This window comes from Zerene cesonia, chromosome 4 (assembly GCF_012273895.1).
Source record: "Zerene cesonia ecotype Mississippi chromosome 4, Zerene_cesonia_1.1, whole genome shotgun sequence".
In the NCBI taxonomy this organism is placed as follows: Eukaryota; Metazoa; Arthropoda; class Insecta; order Lepidoptera; family Pieridae; genus Zerene; species Zerene cesonia.
The window spans coordinates 4,744,893-4,767,277 of NC_052105.1; the positions used below are offsets into that span (position 1 = coordinate 4,744,893).

General features: G+C 33.7%; 2 protein-coding genes across 10 annotated transcripts in view; one reads left to right on the plus strand and one right to left on the minus strand.

Moving 5' to 3' along the window:
- LOC119839594 (endophilin-A) overlaps positions 1-18,650 on the plus strand; it is a 28,724-nt gene extending 10,074 nt beyond the window's left edge. Inside the window, exons 1-13 of one of the 8 annotated variants that reach the window (XM_038365965.1) lie at positions 2,462-2,582; positions 5,238-5,316; positions 8,832-8,900; positions 9,495-9,711; positions 10,067-10,200; positions 10,528-10,594; positions 10,742-10,786; positions 11,484-11,569; positions 11,900-12,003; positions 12,525-12,616; positions 14,166-14,252; positions 15,447-15,565; positions 16,147-18,650. In XM_038365965.1, the coding sequence (XP_038221893.1) occupies positions 5,272-5,316; positions 8,832-8,900; positions 9,495-9,711; positions 10,067-10,200; positions 10,528-10,594; positions 10,742-10,786; positions 11,484-11,569; positions 11,900-12,003; positions 12,525-12,616; positions 14,166-14,252; positions 15,447-15,565; positions 16,147-16,272 (1,191 nt within the window). In that variant the 5' untranslated portion in view covers positions 2,462-2,582; positions 5,238-5,271 and the 3' untranslated portion in view covers positions 16,273-18,650. Of the gene's footprint in view, positions 1-2,461; positions 2,583-5,237; positions 5,317-8,831; positions 8,901-9,494; positions 9,712-10,066; positions 10,201-10,527; positions 10,595-10,741; positions 10,787-11,468; positions 11,570-11,899; positions 12,004-12,524; positions 12,836-14,165; positions 14,253-15,446; positions 15,566-16,146 lie in introns of those variants that run through there. The other 7 variants (XM_038365966.1, XM_038365962.1, XM_038365968.1 and 4 more) reach the window with 7 other exon arrangements.
- Positions 18,651-21,744: 3,094 nt separating this feature from the next.
- LOC119839624 (polyubiquitin-C) overlaps positions 21,745-22,385 on the minus strand; it is a 3,366-nt gene continuing 2,725 nt past the window's right edge. Inside the window, exon 3 of one of the 2 annotated variants that reach the window (XM_038366021.1) lies at positions 21,745-22,090. In XM_038366021.1, coding sequence (XP_038221949.1) covers positions 21,842-22,090 — 249 coding nt within the window. In that variant the 3' untranslated portion in view covers positions 21,745-21,841. Of the gene's footprint in view, positions 22,313-22,385 lie in introns of both variants that reach the window. The other variant, XM_038366020.1, reaches the window with a different exon arrangement.

A 22,385-nucleotide genomic window follows, 5' to 3' on the forward strand; every position in this document is an offset into this window, starting at 1 on the left:
TGTGTGTGTGTGTGTGTGTGTGTGTGTGTGTTAAAATAAATGTTTTTTTCTTTCTTTCACATTTGTATAACATGTATTCAAAATTTAATAGTGCTCACTGAATCAAAACCCTGTAGTATGTACCAAAAGATATAAACTACTGTCATAAAAAATTAACATACACTTATTTAATTTAAGAGACGTAGGCGAAATGTCTGTGGGTGTCTTTATCGTAGTTATCCTTAAAGAAAGAACACCCACATTTTCAATAAAGTGAATGAATAAAGTTGGAAATTATTATTTGATTTAATTCAATTGTTATCTTATTGTTATTATTGTCGGTAGTGTAAAATATTAACCTAAAGTTATATATAATGTTGTTTAATACATAACACAACAATTCCTTCTCTTATCTAATAGATACGTATATTGTTAAGGCTATTAATTGACATGCTTTTAATCAAACTTTCTTTTCTTTCCGTTTTATAAAGCAAACATGTCGCTTTTAATACATGTAGACTCGTCTGAGCCGTAGTCTGTGTCCAAATTGTAGACACAGACTTCACTGTGGGAGTCGAGCACGCTTCGGCGCGAATTTGGCCAGCTTGCAACAGGGAAGTACCACACCCCAAGAAAATCGGCGTGAAATAGTAGTGTGTTTCGTATGGTGAGTTCGGAGCCGGAGGCCAGTGGGACGGGTGAGGAAACGGAATCTTACCATTCCCAGTCCATTCCTTCTTTCCAGACGTAAATCCTTTCCTTTTCCCTTACCCCATAAAAGTGGGCAGCGCATTCACAGAGGTTAGTACCTCTTTGCGAATGTTTATGGGCGGTGGTGATCGCTTACCATCAGGCGAACCACCAGCTCAGCTGCCCGCTATGACATAAAAAAAAAAAAACCACCAGCTCAGTTGCTCGCTTATTTCATAAAACACACTATGTCATGCTGTCATTCTTCTAATAACGAGTTTCGTATTTTGTAAAGTATCTGAAACTTTTTGTTGTAAATCAAATGTCATAAATATGAGCAGATGAAGATCTATTTTATCATAGTTCCAGCCGGGAGAACCGTGGCGAATATGAAGAAACTAATTTCCAAGTTAAATATTAAATAATTATAAGTACCTCATTTCTGCAATTTAATTTATATCAAAAGTTTTCAAGACGCACAACTACTTAGGCAGTAAAAGACAAAGTTACACGAGCGTGGACCGCGGATAGCACACAAAGTTGTGCGGTAAAACAAAATGTTGCAATGTGGACATCGATAGCGTACAGCTGATAGCTGTGTCTCAGAATATTACGTGATCACTTCCTAGATCCTAATATACGTATTTTAACGATGTAATATTTCTTCGAAAGTGATAACAGTCTTTGAATCAGTTCTTGTCAGACTAACATTGTCGTTTGCAGACCTCACGCCTCTGCAAAGAAATTTCTGACTTTAAATTGGAAAGGGATTGATAAAGAATTGAGGATAGGAGTGAAGGACAGGACTGGGAAGAGTAAGGAAAGGCAAATGGCCTCCGTCTCTACCACTTACCGATCGAAGCATAGTAGCATGCTTCTATTTCATGCCGGTCTTCTGTGGGGGTGTGGTACTTCCCTGGTGCGAGCTATATAGTATATAGGGAAGGCTAAGGAAAAGGATAGACCTTCAAGGGTAAGGAAAAGGATACACACATCATCATCACTCATCACAATGTTCATGCTACCATTATACACCGATCTTCTGCGGGGGTGTAATAAATACGTTGGCCCCCAATACCTGGCCTATTATTTTATAAATTATATTCATACTTTATTTCATACTCTAAGCACTAAATGCTCTGATATTAAAAAGAAAACACATTGCTAAATATCAGGTCACAATGAACACGATTATATCCCGTTTGAGTTACGTCATTGTTATACGAAGTGACAAAAAGTAAATTTAAATATTTCACGCCAGAACATTACAATAGCCGCCCTCACACCATACGGCTTAATGAAACTAGTTTTCAACAACATTAACGCTATCGGACTCGACTGTACAAGCAGTATTGTCAAAAAAGTTGTGTTAAAGATATCACCCGTATGAGCAGCATATTTTTTTTAATTTAACCACACAAATCGACCAAATTGAAGTGAATAGTCCAACATTGGAACAGGTTACACGAATACGTCAATACTTTCATAGATATTTTAATCCGTATTCGGGTAATATCTAATTTTAGAGTTACGAGCATATCTCCTTGTTTGATTTTTAATACTGTCTATTCTCAGACTGACATGTTTTGTAGCTTTTTCTTACAGACCAATTTAATAATTAATATTTTACGACTACTATGTGATATTTAAAAATATTATAATGCAAACAAAACGACACAATTTGAAGCAGAATATACTTATTTTATATAGGTAAGTAATTTTGAAATAGAATTGTGGATTGATATTGGGTTCACGTAATGTGGGGGCGAGGCTGCGCGCGCACTTGCATGCCCTACGGGTGCCTTAGTTGCCCCCGAGCTACGAAATACGCGTGACCGCTACGAGACGTAGACTTGTAGCACCGTAGCAAATTTAACTCTTACACAATTTGTGGCATTTATAAAAAGACTAAGGTACGTGAAATGCTATTTATTAGTGAGGTCTATATTTTTATTGTGTTATAGGAATCATTGTGTCGTGAACATTTTTTCATTTACCTTTCACGTTAAGGCTATCAAATAATCGCACAATAGGCGTTTATTGATTGACAAAACCAGCAAGTAGACAAAATGTTAATTATACTTCATTGCAGTTTTTAATTCAATAATCATGGCTACTTTCAGGCATTGCCTAAAAAAACGTTAATCCAATTTGTATGATTTTGTTAGAAGGTGAGAGGGCGCATCTTTATTATTACGTGGGTAGTCTAAGTGCATCAAGAGGGGTTAATAAATTCAATATAAAGAATATAGTATGAATATGATATCATAATTTTGCTTCAAATCGCATAGACTCTATTTCAATCTTATTATATATGTTCAATATCTTATCGACTGATAATTTAAGGACAGAACCTGAGAGGCCTCTTGCCACACATGGCGTTAAGAAGAGAATTCAGTCCTAAATTGAGTGAAAAAATATGAATGAGGGTAGAAACTAAAAAAAACCTCAAAGGCTATTATAATAAAAGCAAGTATAAATTTCGTCATTTTCGAATTATAAAGGATTTATATCTATAACGTATATTCTTTAACATTAGGCGTCTACGTTATTTTACTTGAATATCAAAAGTCAATATGAAAGAATCCTTATTTAAAAAGATGATATGTCCATTCAATATGGTGGTATGTGCTATATATCTATACATAGATAACATCATGTCCCTTAAGATGGAATGGAGGTCAAACGTTGACCTATTTAATTGTAATAAGGATAAAGTATTCTTCTTGTTTTAGAAAATGATGAAATGTTAAATCGTGTTTGTACGTATGTATAAAATCTGTTAGATAATTTTCGGATTTACACCCATTTAGTCTCTTAGTGTTAGTATAAGAACGTTAGTTACCTAAACAACGCTCCAGCCTGACACTAACTCGTTTTCTTTGAACATAACAGAAATTTTCATTATTATTGTAAGAATTTAATAACAGTTTTCCTTTATATTAACATGCTGTATGGTTTCTTCCGATTTGGCCAATTAATGCTCATCGTTGAAAAAGTATCTTATATGTATTTCCTCTGTAGTAAATGACATGCGATGTTACGGATATTCAATTAGTTCTATTGTACAAATCAAATATCTCTCCCCACAATATTCGATACAAATATTGTGGGGAAAAGATATACAAAATACTCGTATAGGATTCTGATATTAAAGCTAATGTATCCGATAAAGCTTTACTCAATAATGTTACCAAGTCTAAGGAAGGGTTCGTGTATTAAGCGAAAATATATATGTAAAACATTTATATTGTGGAATCATACCAAAGTAAGTCAGAAGGGGAAATTATTATTAGTAAAAATATTACGCTACTTTTTCTTTAAAAATCTTCTTCTGTAAAGCTCTTTAAGACAACCAACAATCCACTTGTGTAAAAATTTAGTCTTGTGAATTTCTATGATTTATAATTGGATTATTTTATCTATAGTTAAACATGTAACACGCTACGTAATGTCATTTTGTTAGTATGTGGTGACCACTGCTGACTCTACATTGAGGTTAAGTAATGACCGCACGCAATGTTCGAAATGTTGGTGTGGAAAATGGGAACTCATTTTTTAATACTAAAAATAGCTAGCACTGGCGAAGCTTTAGGTATTTTCTAATTGCTTTATGTGGTATCCATAAATGATATTCGGTGTTCGTTAGCATGGTGAAAGAATCCACTAAAATGGCTATTTCTTGTATTCGATTAAAATCTAATAATAGTTATCAAAGAGATAATAACCTTCAAAATGCTCGGTGATCAAAAATATATATTACTACGTGGGCAACTTACTTTGTTAAATATATTTATGTATATATTTTCCTCTCTATCAAATGCAAGTCTAAATTGTAGTGTAAATACAATCCACCTACTTCTGTTTTCCCTACAATGAATTGATGAATATCTGTATCGTTATACATTCAATTAATTTAAGCCAAATTGCCCCAGAGCACAGCCCACGCGAATGGCACGTGTATCACGAATCATCTCAGAGCTCGAATAGGTCGAAGGTCGCTGGTGCCTCAGCAGCTATTACCTAAGCGTCATTAAACCTTAGGATAACACTAACGTTATTGTTAAGGCTCGATTACATAATGTTAGTCACACGTATCGATCCGGACTCGTGGCAACTTGCCAGTAACAAACTGATCTGGTATGGAAGTCAGATGTAGTCAAATAGCTAATTCGTGAAAACAATCTCATTATCTGTATACACAACAGTTTGTAAACTGTATACTTCTTTTTGCCTAAACATATTCTTTGAAACATATTTATAATAAGAAATTAGCATAATAATAAACATTGTTTGTACATTGATAAAACACGACGTGCGGTTGAATAAGTAGTGATTTAAAGGAAGATTTGTGTACGTAAACAAATTTTGCAAATATTTGTTTATTCGGTACCAAATTGACTTACGTTTATTTGAGAGAACTGCCAATATAACACTTGTTGATAAATGTATCTGCCTTTACTAAGACAATTTATCAAAATGCACCAAATCGACAATTTATATAAGTCTTTTATGTGTGTTTCATAATCAGAAATTGTTAAAATGCATCTTGATATTCTTTGTTTCAGATTAATAATTAGCAAGTAATCATACGACGCAATCATGGCTTTCGCAGGACTCAAGAAACAGATCAACAAAGCTAATCAGGTGAATCTCATAGTATTTAAGAATAACTTACATTTTTTTTGCAACAGCCACCGCCGACGGTCGAGATTAAAAACTTGAGCAGAATCTGATTATTGGGCGGGCTCTCCGCCGAGTTAAAAAAACTTTCGCGCCTGATACCCTACAAGTGCCATTATTGAAGTTCTGGTTCAAATTTATTTTTCAGATGTTTCAAAAGCTTTGAGTTGCTATGTAGCTATGATTTAGAAAACACATTAATGTTGAAGACTTATGATAAAGTATTGTATGTAATTATGTGTGTATCTAATGGAATCAATTGCAATTTAGTGTTAATTTATAATTATGTCAACATAGTATATACCCTGACCATTATAATTTCTACTGAGGAATCGCTATAGTAATATTTTAGTCTTGTGATTAAATATTCCAGGGAATTATCTGAATTTCGATTTTGTATTATGAATCCACGATTTTAATTAGGCAGATGTTTCTTTTTTATATCTTTCAAACGACGAACGATGAGACACAGTAGAAAGATTTTGTTAAAATCCGGATAATTTGCTTTGTTTACACAACTTAAACCTGTCGAGTCGTCGAAATCATAGCTTGATTGATTACCTAAAAATGACGCAACCCTATTAACGTCATTAAGGAATTGTCTCATAAAAATAACATACATATTGCTCTTCTGCGTCGAATTGTTGACGTAGGTAAATACTCAAATGGTAAATTTTTATTTAGTAGACACTTTAATATTTTTGAGTTTAGGACAAAGGTAAGAATAATCTTATTTGAAAATGATGATTTATAGTTTTCCTTTAAGAATTCATATATTTCGTGAATTTATTGGTCATATATTTGAGCCAAATGAGTGTATTTTATTTATATTAACAGTGTTCTTAATTTATGTGTATTATATAGTCATTGAGTGGATTGTAGGTATGAAACGTATAGGCTGGATTGATTTATTTCGCACATTTTGAGTACTACTAAAAGATAATGTTTGATTATAAATGTATGTACATGAATAAAATAATGATATTCTAGTAACTGTTCTATATGTGTTATTTTGAGTATTCCGAACGACTCTTTTACAATAAAAAATATATAGTTATCTAGAGTTTTAATATTGAAATTACGTTAGGGACATTGAATCGCATGGTTTACCTTTCATTTTTCATGTTTTGGTCTGAAAATTAATGACTAAAAATGATAATGAGTGTTTAGTTTTATGTTGTGTTAATATTATTGCAATCAAGAAACATTTTCTTTTCAGAGCCTTATCAAATCGTTCCATTTTTATAGTGTGTCGTTAAAGTTATGCTTTCAGAAAACGCTGAAAAGCTTCATATTTCCTGTTCACAATACATAAATACTCGCTTACGCGACTATTCGAGCAGATTTCACCCGCACAGAGGGTACGCTTGACTCCAAAATTATGAAGAACATTCCATTTTTCTGTGAATTGTCATTCATCTCCGCAATTTGAACTTGCACAATTTCCTGAGCGTGCACGTGATCTATGAAATAGAGGGATGATATTCGCATTTCACAAACTCGGTTTATCTCCCTGCGGGTGAAGGGGTCGGGGGTGACCATGACCCACAACGCACCCTATATTGTCGATGTGCCCCAATTATTGTAGCCTTCCTCCTGTTGTGCACAATCCTGTGACATTGATGATGATATTTTTAATAATAAAATGTTCTGCTTTGTGGTTTAAGTCAAGTAGAGTTTCAGTTTATTATATAATTATACGGAAATTATTTATAGTTGTACAGTAAAAATAAAAATTATGCTGTAAAAAATATTGGATTTGACTTGTTTTTATTTATTGAAATATTCTAATAATTAAGGGATAATTTTCAATAATAAATTATAACTTATAGGTCCAATATAGATACACAATGGAATAACAATGTCACATCTAAAATGTCACAACTTGAGCTATTAAAACTAGAAATTTTTGAATTGCCTTTTTAATACGATATTAAAAAAGCACTGAAAAAGCCCTTAATATAGTATTTATTTATTCCATTCCATTCCATTATAATTAAGAATATATATTGAGGCCAAAAATGTGCCCTTCTATATTATAGCTTTCATTATAGTGCCTAGTCTGCCTACTACTATATTATGCCTAAACACATTTTCAGTCGGCAATTTAAATAAAAGGGTATATATAGCATATAAATAAAGTACTCTACAATATTACAAGCTGAGCGAGACGCACATTATGTTTCAGGCCGTCTGGTCTGGATAATTGATGCAAGGGTGGTGCCTCCTTCATCATTTAGCTAGCCTTGTGTTTTCGGAACCAACATTATTAAAACGACCAACACTTATTTCCTCAAATATTTATATATTTACGTTTTGAGAAAACAAAAATATCAATATGAGATAAATATACCGTGGGAAACTGGAAAAAGACCTAGAGTGTATTATTTCTATGCGTTACATAATCGTGTATTCGATTGCATTGAATTTTGTTCATTAAGTAAAAGTAATATATAAGTACATGTATAATACATGGAAAGCGATATTTGAAACCAGTGAAAAAATAGCACGACGACAAATAGGTATCGGTTGTATCAGTGTTTGCTCAGCGTATCGTAGCGTAACATCCCTCCCGTTTCTCATTAATTTCTAATCTTCTGTTGATGGCGTATAATTAACTGCAGATCACCGTAAACTGCTGATTATCTTCTCGAATATAAAGTGTCAATATATTTCACCGCGCAAGTTCGGTAGCCCTAATCGATAAACTTTGAAAATATGCAAATTTTCTTGTTGGAACGGGCGGTTGATTTTTAATTTTTTGCGATTTTTTGATTTTTTGTTCAGATGATGCAGGGTGTGGGGAGATATCGATATTGAATTTTTATGGTTGCCATTCATAGGCACGGGTGGCATCTGTGGTGCAATTTTAATCTGTTATAGGTAGAACTTCGAACGAACTGAGCACAATTCGGTCAAGGCTAGACCTCGACCCAAGCTTTTGTGTTCAAACGAGCGTTCCGGTACTTCACTCCTTTTATATTGTCGGAATACCCCTAATGTTATTATTGGTAAACTTTTACCGCAGTAATCATGTTATCAGTCATACACTTTACGTAATTTAAATTCTTAAATGTCCAAACGAAATAAACTGAACGACGATCCGATCTCTGTATAAATATTGCAATAATGTTTCAGCACCTAAATTATGACATGAAAAAATTCATCGTTATGTTTTATTCTTATGAATACTTGAATACTCTTGAGCTCCGAATCCCACATAAAATATTTCGGCTCTACGAATTCATGTTAATGAGATACTTATTGAGACCGATAATAATTATATATACCTTAAGCGTAATATTGAAGCTTTTACTAATTGGTACTTCAAATATCACTTTTGTTTACTTTTTCCTTGCCATATCCGTACCGTAGTATCGTAACGTATATTATTATACTTTGATCAATATTTACAATGATTTCTTTAAACGTTACCAAGCGATAATTGATACATTGTTTTAAAAATATTTTTGTTTCAGTATGTCACAGAAAAAATGGGTGGAGCTGAAGGCACAAAATTGGATTTGGATTTTATGGAAATGGAAAGAGTGAGTAATTAAACTTTTTTATGGTTGACCGCAGGGCATGCGTGTAGGCTTTAGTAAAAAGTTTTAGACTTTTTGTTGTTTCAAAAATGTAGCTGTAACTGAATACGTACTTATGAAGTTAATATTAGTTCCTCATAAAGTCTGCATTGCAGATTTACTACGTGTCTTATATTAAGTTCTAAGATTTATCGATGCAGAAGGCTTATATAATAGTATGCAACTTCAATGCAGCTTCTCAAACAAATAACATCAATACGTTAGGTACAGTGTTGTATCGTTTTATAAAGAGCGAAACGTAACAAAACGAATGCAAAATTCCTTTTCATCAGAGGTTCTTTATAACTCAACTTCTAATATATCTTTCCAATGTGTACGATATTGCATGTACGGTTTTCCAGATATTTTTGAAAAATTTCGTTCGTTATGTCAATGTTTCTTTTATCGGGATAAGATCCGTAGAATATTAAATAAACTGCATTTCATAATTCTCAAACGATGTCATATTTACCGCAGTCCATAATTAAATTAAAACTTGTACTGGTTACCTCTACACTTTGCACAGGCGGATCACTCATCTATTTCTTGCAATTTCAGAAAACTGACGTTACATGCGAACTAGTGGAGGAGTTACAGACGAAAACCAAAGAATTCCTTCAGCCAAATCCAACGGCGCGTGCCAAGATGGCGGCCGTGAAGGGCATCAGCAAACTGAGCGGGCAAGCCAAGAGCAACACCTACCCGCAACCTGAGGGCGTGCTGGGAGACTGTATGCTCATGTATGGCAAGAAGCTTGGAGAGGACACTATATTTTGTACGTATATTTATTGAATTACATTTTGTATCATACTTTGCATTGGTGTTATCGTTGTGATTGTACGAAGTTTAAACTATGATTTGTTCCAAATTTTGACTGTGGCCGATATTTTAAAGGAACACTCACAAATGCATATCATTTAAAAATGTATATGGAAAAATAATATTATACATACGTCTTAGAAAACTAACAAGAATGCAAACACATTTTACGAAAAGTTTGCTAATCGAGAAATTTAGCAAACTTCACAAAATAAACGATAGATCACGCTCCGTCTCACAAACAATTAAAACGCACCAATCACGAAGCAAAACGCATAAAACCGTATCCCAAGGAACATTCTCGTTTCCAGCACAATGCCTCATCGAGATGGGCGAAGCGCTGAAACAGATGGCGGACGTGAAGTATTCACTCGATGACAACATCAAACAGAGCTTCCTCGAGCCCCTGCACCACTTACAGACCAAAGACCTTAAGGAAGTCATGGTGAGGATACTTTGCTTTCTTGTCTATGGTTTTATGTACGACTAGCTGTTCGCCCCGGCTTCGCCCGTGGTACATATATAGTCTATGTTACTCGTGGATAATGTAGCTTTCGAATGGTGAAAGAATTTTTAAAATCCGTCCAGTAGTCTTTGAGCCTATTCATTACAACCAAACAAACAAAGTTTTCCTCTTTATAATATTAGTGTAGATAACAAAGTTATTTGTACTCGTTTTTCTACGTGTTAATTATCTCAAAATTTACTATGTATTTTTATAATGTAATTTTCTCGGCAAACATGAATATTATAAACATTGTTTTCATTTCAGCATCACCGGAAGAAATTGCAAGGACGAAGGCTGGATTTTGACTGCAAACGACGAAGACAAGCCAAAGGTGATATTATTTTGCATTGTTAAACTAAATTATAATTTCTAAAATACATTAATTGTTTCGTAAAAATAATTTTGGACAGATTTGTCTTTGCGAAGATATTTTTTTAGATTAGTTTTATTTTGTTAAACATTTTGTTAATATAAAAAGGTGTCAGGATAGGCCCTTACGCAAGTCCGAGTCATGGAAGAGGGGGTGAGAATATAATATAGCTAGGATATCATTTAATCATTATCGTACCATTATTAAAAAAAGTGTTTTTACGCTTTAGATGCTAGTTATAAAGATGCTAATGTTAAGATTTCGAAGCTTATCACTACGTCATCAATGTAGTGTAAACATGTATATTTATCTTCAACTAAACAAGATAAACTATTTACGTGTTTTCATGCTGATGTAGTAGAATAGTTAAATACGAGTAAGAGAAGGAAGATGCAGGAATGAGAAATGAGGGCCGTATTTTTACAACACACTACTTCTATCACATTTCACTTCGTTGCGCTTATGGTATAAGGCTTGTGATCTCGCTAAATTGACATTTAAATTATACTCTCTTATCGCCATTAGTTTTTGTGTGGCATTGAGTTTGGTAATAAGCTATTTAAAATAAATAATATTTACCGTTTTCTATAATATCAGCTCGTTTTTTCCATGTTCTCCTGTTCTGCTCTTGGGTCGTTTCTTCGTTCGCAACGTTTATGTTCATCTTATGATTTCTACATTTGGTCTGTATTTTGTTTTTGTTTTTTTTTTTTTTATTATTATGTTCTAAAACACTTAATTGTTCTTTGGTTTTTCGTTTGTGGTGTTCTGTTTTTAAACTTTTGTTTTTTTTATCTTTTTTTTTTTAATGCTTTTGTGAGCTTACATACATCAGGTGCTCACATTCCAGACGATGAAATCCGTCAGGCCGAGGAGAAGTTCGCTGAGTCCCTTTCGCTCGCACAGATCGGAATGTTCAACTTACTTGACAATGACGTAAGTATTATTCGGTTTCTGTATGTAATTATGTCTACTCGTATAAGAATAGCCACGGATGGAACTCGGCGTTTATCGTACATAACTTTATAGAGACAACCTTTGTTTCCTTTGATACGCTAAAAGTAGGTTAATAGATTATTTGTTACAAAGTAACTCATCTGATATCAACGTGGCGTCGTTGACATAGAAGCTTGATGATTTCACTCTGTAATTCTTTTCTTTACTTTTGGCTTCACATAGATAACATAGCGACAATTCCGACGCATAGAAGATAAGAGTTTATAAAATTATGTTTCAATTTGATTTATGTTTAAAATATTTGTTTAGGTGGAACAAGTAGCGCAGCTAGCGTTTTTCGCGGAGGGTCTGCTGGAGTACCACCAGCAGTGCACTGAGATACTCAAGGGCTTGGTTTCCACGCTCATGGAGAAGTAAGTCACAGTATTTCATGTTCATATTCTATCTGTATGGAATTTTTAATTTTAAAAAAATTATGTTTAGTGATATATATCCGTATATAAAATATAATGTTCATTGGCAGTAGTTTTTAATTAAGACGATGATAAGAAAACGATTTATCTGTAAACTCCCAAATTGAAATGTTTGATTCTGCTTACTAAAATATTACTTGTCTTTAATAAATGAATAGCTGAAAATGAAAATTCGCACCTCCCTTGATCACAGAACACATGTTGTTTTCTTTATGAAATACTAGCGGTCCGCCCCGGCTTATGTACGGCTGGTACATATATATAGCCTTCCTTAATAAATGAACTATCTAACACAGAAAGAATTTTTAAAATCGTACCAGTAATAATTGTACCAATAATAGTATAGATTTGTATACACATATATTAAGAATACAGTAAATGAGTTTACAGTGGCTCACGCAAAGACGTGTCACTACGCACTAACAACACTACTAACGGACGATACACTCGCCGCGTTCCAGGAAAGAGGAGGCCGTGAACCGTCCCAAGATGGAGTTCGTGCCGAAGACGCTCGCCGACCTGCACATCGAGGGCATCCACGAGCTGAACCACGGTAAACGCTACGGCTCCGCGCAGAGCCTCTCCCGCCCAGCCCCCGCGCCCGCGCCCGCTCCCTCCGCGCCCCTCGCCTCCTCCCTCGCGGACCTGTCCGCGCTCGACCGCGCGTGGGACTCACCCCGCAACCCCCAGCCCCGCAACCCCCGCAACCCCCGCCCCGCCTTCCAGCCGCACCCCGCGCCGCGGACGACGAACGGCCGGGACCCGTGGACAGGTGATTTCTTTTTGATTTGCTGCGCTTTGTTGGCTGTGGATTACTGTGGTGGTGGTCGGGATATCGGTTTAGTCATGCGGTTTCGGTGGTCGATGTGTGTTTTTAATAAAAACAGTATATAATTTTGATTAAAAACACAGTATGAATATATAACAATAAATACTCGTATAATTCGATATATATTTTCGTATTATTAACAGGTAGTCCATAGTCAAATTGATTTATGTTTTATGTTTACGATTCATCATCAACACTACATTAAACTGCATATTAACAGAACACTCACAATGCTTTTCTCAATAACACTGTCATAATATTGTAACTAACAAGATAATATTGTCTATTGCAACTTACAGTACACTCTAACTAAAGTCTATCTTATATAATATGATAATTTTATATTTTAGGAGAAGTTTCTGGAATGCGTTTTAAGAAGTCAGTTTCAAATGTATATAAAAATAAATTATTAGCGGTGATAATTGTTAGAGGCTTCATCATAATGCGTGAAAGTCAATTTGTAAATACAAAAATACTCTGTACAAATCATTTTATTTTTGATTAACCAATGTTATTAATTTTTCGTTATTTTATTTTGCTTGTTATTATGTGAGAATAGACGTAAAATATTCACGATACTTTTCAGGAGCCAACGGAATCCTTTCTATTCCTATCCTACACCTTTTCCCATTAGCTATAAGATTTAAAACGCTATGCAAAGAGTTGTGAAAAAATGTCAACAAGTTTACATCGGAAAAACTGTTTTTTTTTAAATATTAATGACTATAGACAAGGATATCCACAATGTATTCTTTGCATAGAAGTCTATATTTTTTATTATTATGGTCGTATTTTTAAAATTTTATAGTCGGTGTGCTCTACGATTAATATTGATGTTTTATTCTATTTCAATGTCTCTACTTTTCTTCTAAGTAGAAGAGAGATCTAATTTATGATTATCGCTCTATTTCCCGCTGTGTTTATGTCGTATAATAAAGTTAACAAATTGACATGCACATTACAATACAAGTTACGTATTAAGGCAAAAATACTACATAGCCTTGTTAAAAATAGTTATTACATGTCACATGAAATACACAGTTATATTACAAATGGGTCTTATCATATATATCAATAATCTAAACGATTATATTGTTGATTAAGTTAATGTTCAACTAAGCCAATCATGGGGTAGCAAATCAATATCGAACTCAATTTCAAGTGATGATTCCACCAGCGAATTATTTATGACATGTAATAAGTACAACTGAAAGTAAAGTGTCGTTTGAGCGGTGGGTAAGTGTAGTAGTGACGTATGCGTGGTTTGGAGCAGGCGGGTCTCGCGCGGGCTCGCCGGAGCACAAGCCGCCCTCAAACCTCGAGCTGTTCCCGGGCGGCAACGCTCAGCGCTCCAACAACGGTAACACGCACACACACCACCGATAGATATATGTACACTTTTTGCGTATGCGATACACACACACACACACGTGTAGGATAGTACTGCGTAGTTTGTTAGTTATTGCTAGTTCTATTAAGGTGAGGTTCGGTAGAATGATCATTTTTAATGCGAGTGTTAGTCGAGTTAGTGATTCAATGATCTTTCTTTTTACAATTATTGCATTTGAATTCTTCTCATTAAAATCCTGAAATTTAATGTAGTTCATAAACTTAAAAAAAATTATATTTTCTGACTTGGTACGTTCAGTATACATCACATTACAAACTAAAAAAAAATAACAGAATAGGGGTAATTTGTTTTATACGATACATATCTTGCTAGAATGCTTTGAGGGCTATTTTCACAGTATTAGGGAATAAACGTTTACAAAATATAGCATTCGAATACATGTGCATGTCAAAATCATATGCTAACGTCATCAAACGCCTGCGCTCACGCAAGTGACGTTGCGAGCATGTTCATCCACCCAGCTTAGTGATGTTTTAATCATATCATGCTTAATTTGTGTTTTATTAAAATTATTTTTCATTACGTATTGTGCGTGCGCCAAAACGACAATTTATTCGCAAATAGTCTGGGAATGTTATTGTGTTTTCATTTGGTTATTTTCTTTCACATATAGTATGTAGTGTTTTTCATATAAGTATGCTTGTAGATCATTAATAATGAACGTTATTGCCAAAACATTTAAAGTTGACCGGTGTATAAGTGCTTTGAATATTTCAATTGGTAGTGAAGATGGAAAATAATGTTCTGCATTTATACTATTACATGTATATGTAACTGCAAAGTAATTACTCAAAGCAGGGGGGTTACAATTACTTTTTAAAGCAGTGCTAATTGCATTGTGGGAAGGTTATGGCGCTAGACAACCTTAATAGTTCTGTCATTTTTCACACTGAAATGAATACTGCTTTAAGATGTCATGGTAACTCCCAGTTTACCCCTCTGATCCGCCTTATTATTTTTGCATCAATCTAACAACGCATTCTGTTATATCTATTGTATCAGCGTCTTTTGAAAGCGACGATTTCTCTCCTATATCATAACGTTTAAATGTCTTCAATGAAAAGATATAGTTTTAATTGGCAAAAGCGTTCATATCGCAAATTCACCATGGCGCACTCGTTCCTAACAATTGGATATGTGTAGCGTCCCCGCTGCCGTCGCCCGTGAAGTCTCCCGCGCGGACACCCAGTGTGCAGCAGAAGCCGTGCTGTACTGCGCTGTATGACTTCGATCCTGAGAACCAGGGTGAACTGGGCTTCAAGGTAGGATTTACAGACCATATCATATGCTTACTTACTTCTTATTGAAGCAAAACTGTGAACAAAGTGTGACTAAAAGAATTACACAATGCAGGAAGATCTTATTGAAATCAGGACTCTCATATTACGATTTAAAAGCTACAGACGGTTTTACTCTAATATGTGATCCATTTGAAAATTACTTTAGTTCATTATTAAATATACATTAGCTCAATGTTATTTTTCAACCATTTTTTATCGTTCGTTTTAAAAAGTATTCGTTTCTTGTAAATGTGTATTTATCATTAAAGCTAAGGTGTGGAGATATCTCGTCCTAATCTGACCGTTTACAATGGTAACATTAAACAAAGTCGCTTTACGCTGTCTGCGTTTTTATGCTTATTAGATCTTAAAAAAACGCAACAGATATTGATGATTTTTTTAAATAGATATAGTGATTCAAAAGGGGGTTTTACTCCGAATTTAAGCCGTGGCCAAAAGCTAGTCGTTAAATATAATAAATGACATCGCACGGTCCATTTATATCTCAATTGGACGACACTCCAATGCAACCTATAAAAATGTATTATTATAACAATTCACAGGAAAACGATGTCATAACGCTGATCAACAAAGTGGACGAGAACTGGTTCGAGGGCAGTCTGAACGGCAAGACGGGCTACTTCCCCATCAGCTACGTGCAGGTGAACGTGCCCTTACCCAACATGTAAACACTCACACGCTTCACGTTGCAACACAAACCATTCCGCTATAGTACTTACACGAACTTCGTGGGTGGTAACCTTCAGATATTCAAAAGCAAACGGTTAATTAATCGTTTCTGGCAACCCCTTACCCACGTATCGTGCACGCACTATAGCCGTTAATTATAATATCACTATTATTGGCTTTTACACTAATAATGAATTATATTCGGTAGGTATATTGATGGATTTATGTTGTTTCCAAATATGTAGCGAGTATAAGTACAACAACACGTTTGAAGAAGCAAATGTATATGGAATGGCATTATACCAAAGAAATTTGTTTTTAAAATATGTTATTAAATCTAATATCAGACGTTTTACATAGATTTTTGAATATTTGTCTAGAATTAAACACCGATATATGAAATGTACTTTCAATAAAGTTAAACTTATATGAATGGCTGTGTTGCAATACTCAAATTTCATGTCTCAGTATTATATTTCTTACATTAGACGACTAATTATTCCAAATAAATTGTGTCAAAAGCTCAATGGTTTAAATGTTTATTGTGTTTTCATCATTATACTGTTTCGGGTCCGGTCTTCCATTTTGTTTACATCCACATTTTCAATGCATTTTGTGTGAGCTCGTAAAAGTTTTTGCCAAACCCAACGAACTTTGTTTTTCAACATTTGACTTGACCGAGCTTAAATTTAATCTATATTTTACGATGACTTTAAGCTCTGAAAAGTAAAAACTGTGTTGTATATTTTTTTTTTTTTGTAAATGTAGTTTTAGTTGAAATTATCAGTAAGTTATCTTATGAATTAGTATATTGTAAAATAATTGATTTATCTTTTTGTTATGTTAGGACATGGAGTAATAAAAATGCATAATATTTCGCTATCTAGTTTCTTAATTGAAGATTCAGAGTATTAAAAGTACTATCATTCCGAAACGTATACATCAGTTAAGAAAAATAAGCGAATCTGTTTTTTTAGGCTTATACATTATAAATAACAAGGCAACTTTTGTAGATAGTGCTTCGGCTCTTAATTAATGATTATATTTTATGTATGTTTAAAATTTCGATAAGTGATATTTTTGTTGAGTTTAGAAAATAATATTTGAAAAGAGAAAATAGTATTCAATTATACATAGTTTTAATTTGGTAACAGACTTCTCTCCATTTAATATAGATGTCACGTATTAGTATTGTATACTAGTTTTGAGATTAGACATAGTTATATCTTGCGGGTAACAGTGATTATTTATCAGAGTGGTGAATGTATACAATGTATGTATAATGTTATACACAAAGCATTATGGGGACGTAAGAGTTGTTGAATCTTGCCAAATGTTTGTGGCTACTCGGTGTTTGATGTTTTATGGCAAATTATATTATGACATAAAGTTATTGTGATAATATTAGTAATCATGCATTTTACGCTGTGTCGTGTACGGTCAATTTTTTTAAAGTCTATAACAGTTTTTATTTCCCGACATAAGTATATTAAAATAATTATAAATCATATACAGAGAAGATTTCTAATTTAACTTATTAGAAATCTGTTTAGAAATCCATATGTGGCCTCTATATAATAGTTGTTGAATATACTTTATGCATGCACGTTAACATAAGATACGATCAAATTTCACGACATTTATTGATGTTAAAGTAATGTTAAACATACTCGTATTTGTATTTCATTCATTGAGCTCATTTCATTCGTACGTAATATTGACCCCATTCATCATGTTTCTGGCATATAAAAGACAATACCTAGATCTAATGTTAGGTGTATGTAAGTTCATATAAATGATAATCGTTCTATCTTCAAGTGTCTAATATTATAAGTATTTTGAGCAAATAATAAATTACTATTGGTGTTAAAATATGTAATGTTTCGATGTAATATGACGACGGGTCTCAGCACATTTACAATTCCCCGTCTTCAAACGTGTCTTTCAATGTTTCTCCTTGTGAAAATGAACGCTCATATCGTTGATCCTTCCACGAAGTGGGTTTATTGTTGTTATGTATTTATTATATTACCCTAACGTAACTCTTTAAATCAAACTTCTTTGAATAGTATGATTGTATGTTTAATGTTACCGAAATCCAAAATGACCTGGGTGCCTCATGAGAACGCATAGAACCATTTAAAACTGGATGCAAACGTAGTGTCTATGGTATATGCTGGCACTACATGCATTAACTCAACGGTGCGAGTAAATATATGTTTCGTAAGTGTATTCTTGTTCATGTTACTGTAATCTTAAAAATCTATGTACTGTAATTGATAGATAAACTTGACAATTTATGAGATATTTGTTTATATTAAAAAAATATCCTGAACTTATTGCTCGTTTCGCCTCCTAATAAAATGTTAACAATTACTGTGATTGTTTTATTTTCAACTTTAATTAGAATAATCAAGAGACTTCGACATAAAAACCACGTATATGTACCAAAATAAATAGTAAATCACTTATGAATTGATAATATTCGATTAACAATAGGTGTGGCAGAATTCGTTAATTTATGATGAATAATAATTACTTATATCAATAATATTAAATTATATCTAATGTGTGTAAGGTAAAGTTCACAGTCGAAAGTTTAACGGTTATAATATATGCTTGGTGATTAAATTTACGCTTCGTTCCTACGTCCAAGTGTATATTTGTGAATGTTAGACCACAAGACCTACACGGGATTATGATTATAATTTGTGCTGAATCTAATTTATTTCTGGTTTATCGTCTGTTTGGAATAATATAATTTTATTATTATGAGCGGACCGTATCGACTTTAATAAAAACAAACTTAGCAATATATAGTGTGTTATTATTAATAAATTTTAGATAATAAACATTCAAAACAAACCAGATAAGAAAAGAAATGAGTCCTGAAGTTCGTCAACCTTTAAATTGAATCAGTCCTACTGGTTTCGTATTAAGTTCAATATCTATAATAATATTATAAAGAGGAAAGATTTTATTTTTTTTTAACCATTTGAGGCCCACATTATCTCTGATTATTACCAAAGCTTAGTTTCTACCGTGGTGGAGTGATTCATTTGGAATGATGAACGGGAAAACAGCTATTAGGACAACGGGTAGGTAGTAAGAATTATCTTCTATGTAATTTATTACTTCTAAATGGTTGCACTGATTGAGTTGCAATATATATCAGTATTTCGATGGTTTCCTAGTTTCTCTATGATTTATAAATACTTTAGGATCCGGTAGGTGCCATTGCTGTCGGTATGTCAAATACTAAAACCAGGAAACAGCTTGGACTGATTGGATTGAAGTTTGTGTGTATTTTCATGGTTTCACCGTGACGAATGAATATAATGAAATTTTTTTTTTTTTTTTTTTTTATATAATAGCGGGCAAACGAGCAGGCGCGTCACCGGAGAGGATTAACGCCGCCCATAGGCGTCCACGCAACCTGGAGAGTTGCGGGAGTGTTGCCGGCCTTTAAGGGAAGAGTACGCTCTTTTCTTGAAGAGACCCAAGTCATAGTGGTTCGGAAATGCTGAAGCGGGTAGATCGTTCCACAGAGGAGTAGTGCGCGGTAAAAAGTTCCTCCTAAAGCGCACTGTGGATGATCGCCACGTATCCAGATGGTGACAGTGATATTAATTATTAATTCTTTATTGCCTATAAAAAAGAAAGAAAAACTGAACTACATTAAGTAAGCAAAAGGCGGCCTTATCGCTAGGTGGCAATTTCTTCCAGGCAACCCTTAAAGTAAAAGGAAAAAAAGAATATATAAAATAGTGGACAAAAATAAAGCAAATAAAAAAAGACGAATGTAGTTTGATGGCTACGATGACAAACTAATCTATCTTTTATACATAATGTTATGTTATGAAGATGTAGTTTGTGTCGTTGTAGCCTGTAGGGGGTAATATATGGATCGACTCAAGCGATTTCAAAAAGTCTTACCGATAAATAGTCGCAAAGGCTATATTTTAAGTTGTTTTTAACCTGGGTCAAGTATAAGTCTAAGATATAATAAAACAATTAAAAAGCTGAGTCTACATGGAAGATATTAAAAAAAAATTATAGATGGGGTCTTAAAAGCAATTGTAGAGCACGAACCCAATATTGTGTCTGTCCGTTTGTGCACGCTAACCTCAAGAACTACTGAACGGATTTGAGTGAAAGTTTTTTGTTGTACCTAATTATGTTTGTGTATCATATAGGCTATAATTTATTGAGAAACTCAGGAACATTTGATGGATCAACGATATCTGAGAAAATTCGGAAAGTAAAGTAGTTCTTCCTCCAGTTTGAACACGTTCAAAATTCTTAAGAACGAAATAACGGGCACCAGCTAGTCTATAATAATGACGAATTTACATTAAGACTTTCAAGTTAAATATATCATAATCAAAGCATGAATTCAAGTGAAGGTTTTACGTTGCCTTTTATTATATGTACTATGTAGGTAGTTATATACCTACAAATAGTTCCTTGCATACTTACCTACCTACTTGAATAGAGAATGTTCACTTATTTAGATTCTTAGTTTCACCTAATAATCTCTGTTGAAAGTTCTAAATGTGTGCGGACGCCATTTTTTTTTTTTTGACAGAACAAACAAAGGAACAGACGAGCCACCTGATGTCATAGTATATTATATATATACCTATGAATAAATATTTGCAACAAATGCTAAGCTAGTTGTGATTACTAAGTTTTGCAGTAAATTTACAATACTAAATACGTAAAATCCAAAGAATAAAATAAAATAATAAATGAATAAAAAAAATGATAATATTCGGTAATTAATTTTCTGTTTGTTTTTACGACGAAGTCAACACGACACATAATTTCCACAAAACAGTAACTAAATGAATATTTTTCTTTAATGTAAGAGCAGCTATGTAAGCGTATTGTCTGAAATTTAGAACAGATAGTATGGATTATAGTCTGGTCCTGGTTTAATTTATATAGATTAGAGACATACCTACTACCTTATTGGTGCCACGCGATATCGTTTTTAAAAATGATAATCGATGGCGAATGTCCAGAAATTAAACATTATCTCGTTTAAAATTGAAAAGTATCTGTTCTTAAAGAGATTCTACCTATAAAAATTACAACTCATGCACTTGCTAAAAAACACAGCAGGTCACAACTGCGAAAGGAACGGCAATTTTCATTTCTCTAAATAGAAGTAGATATGTAATAATTTCCATTCCATTCCATAATATGACATAGGAGGATTCTGGTATTTGATTTGTTTTAGCTATTGTTGCAGAAAATAGAAATGATTTTCCTATTTCCTATTTTCAATTTTGTGATATTCAGTGTGTAACTGACAGGAGAGCAAAAATTATAAAAAAAGGAAAGAGAAATACGTTCATAATTTGTGTCGAAAAAATAAGGTCCTTAAAAGAAAATTTTACTGTTACAATGTATTTATGTCAAATTTATGTCAGGTATTTAAATACATAGGGAAATTAAAGATGATGTTCAGATGCCAAGCTATTTATTAATGTCAATATTGGAATGGTTACATCAAATTAACAATTTGTCTAATACTGCAATAGTTAAGCTTGATAATACATTTTAATTACCACCGCGAAGACGGAGAACCAGATGAAGAGTAGACTCCTTTTGAATATTGTAATCAGAAAGAGTACGTCCGTCTTCTAGCTGTTTACCAGCAAAGATCAAACGCTGTTGGTCAGGAGGAATACCTTCCTTATCTTGAATCTTAGCCTTTACATTCTCAATTGTATCTGAAGGCTCAACCTCTAAAGTGATGGTCTTTCCAGTCAAAGTCTTCACAAATATTTGCATACCACCCCTCAGACGAAGGACCAAGTGGAGTGTGGATTCTTTTTGGATATTATAGTCAGAGAGAGTGCGTCCATCTTCAAGCTGTTTTCCAGCAAAGATCAAACGTTGTTGGTCAGGAGGAATACCTTCCTTATCTTGAATCTTAGCCTTTACATTTTCAATTGTGTCAGAAGGCTCAACTTCCAAAGTGATGGTTTTGCCAGTTAAGGTCTTTACAAATATTTGCATACCACCTCTCAGTCGAAGTACCAAGTGTAGGGTGGATTCCTTTTGAATGTTGTAGTCAGAAAGAGTACGACCATCTTCAAGT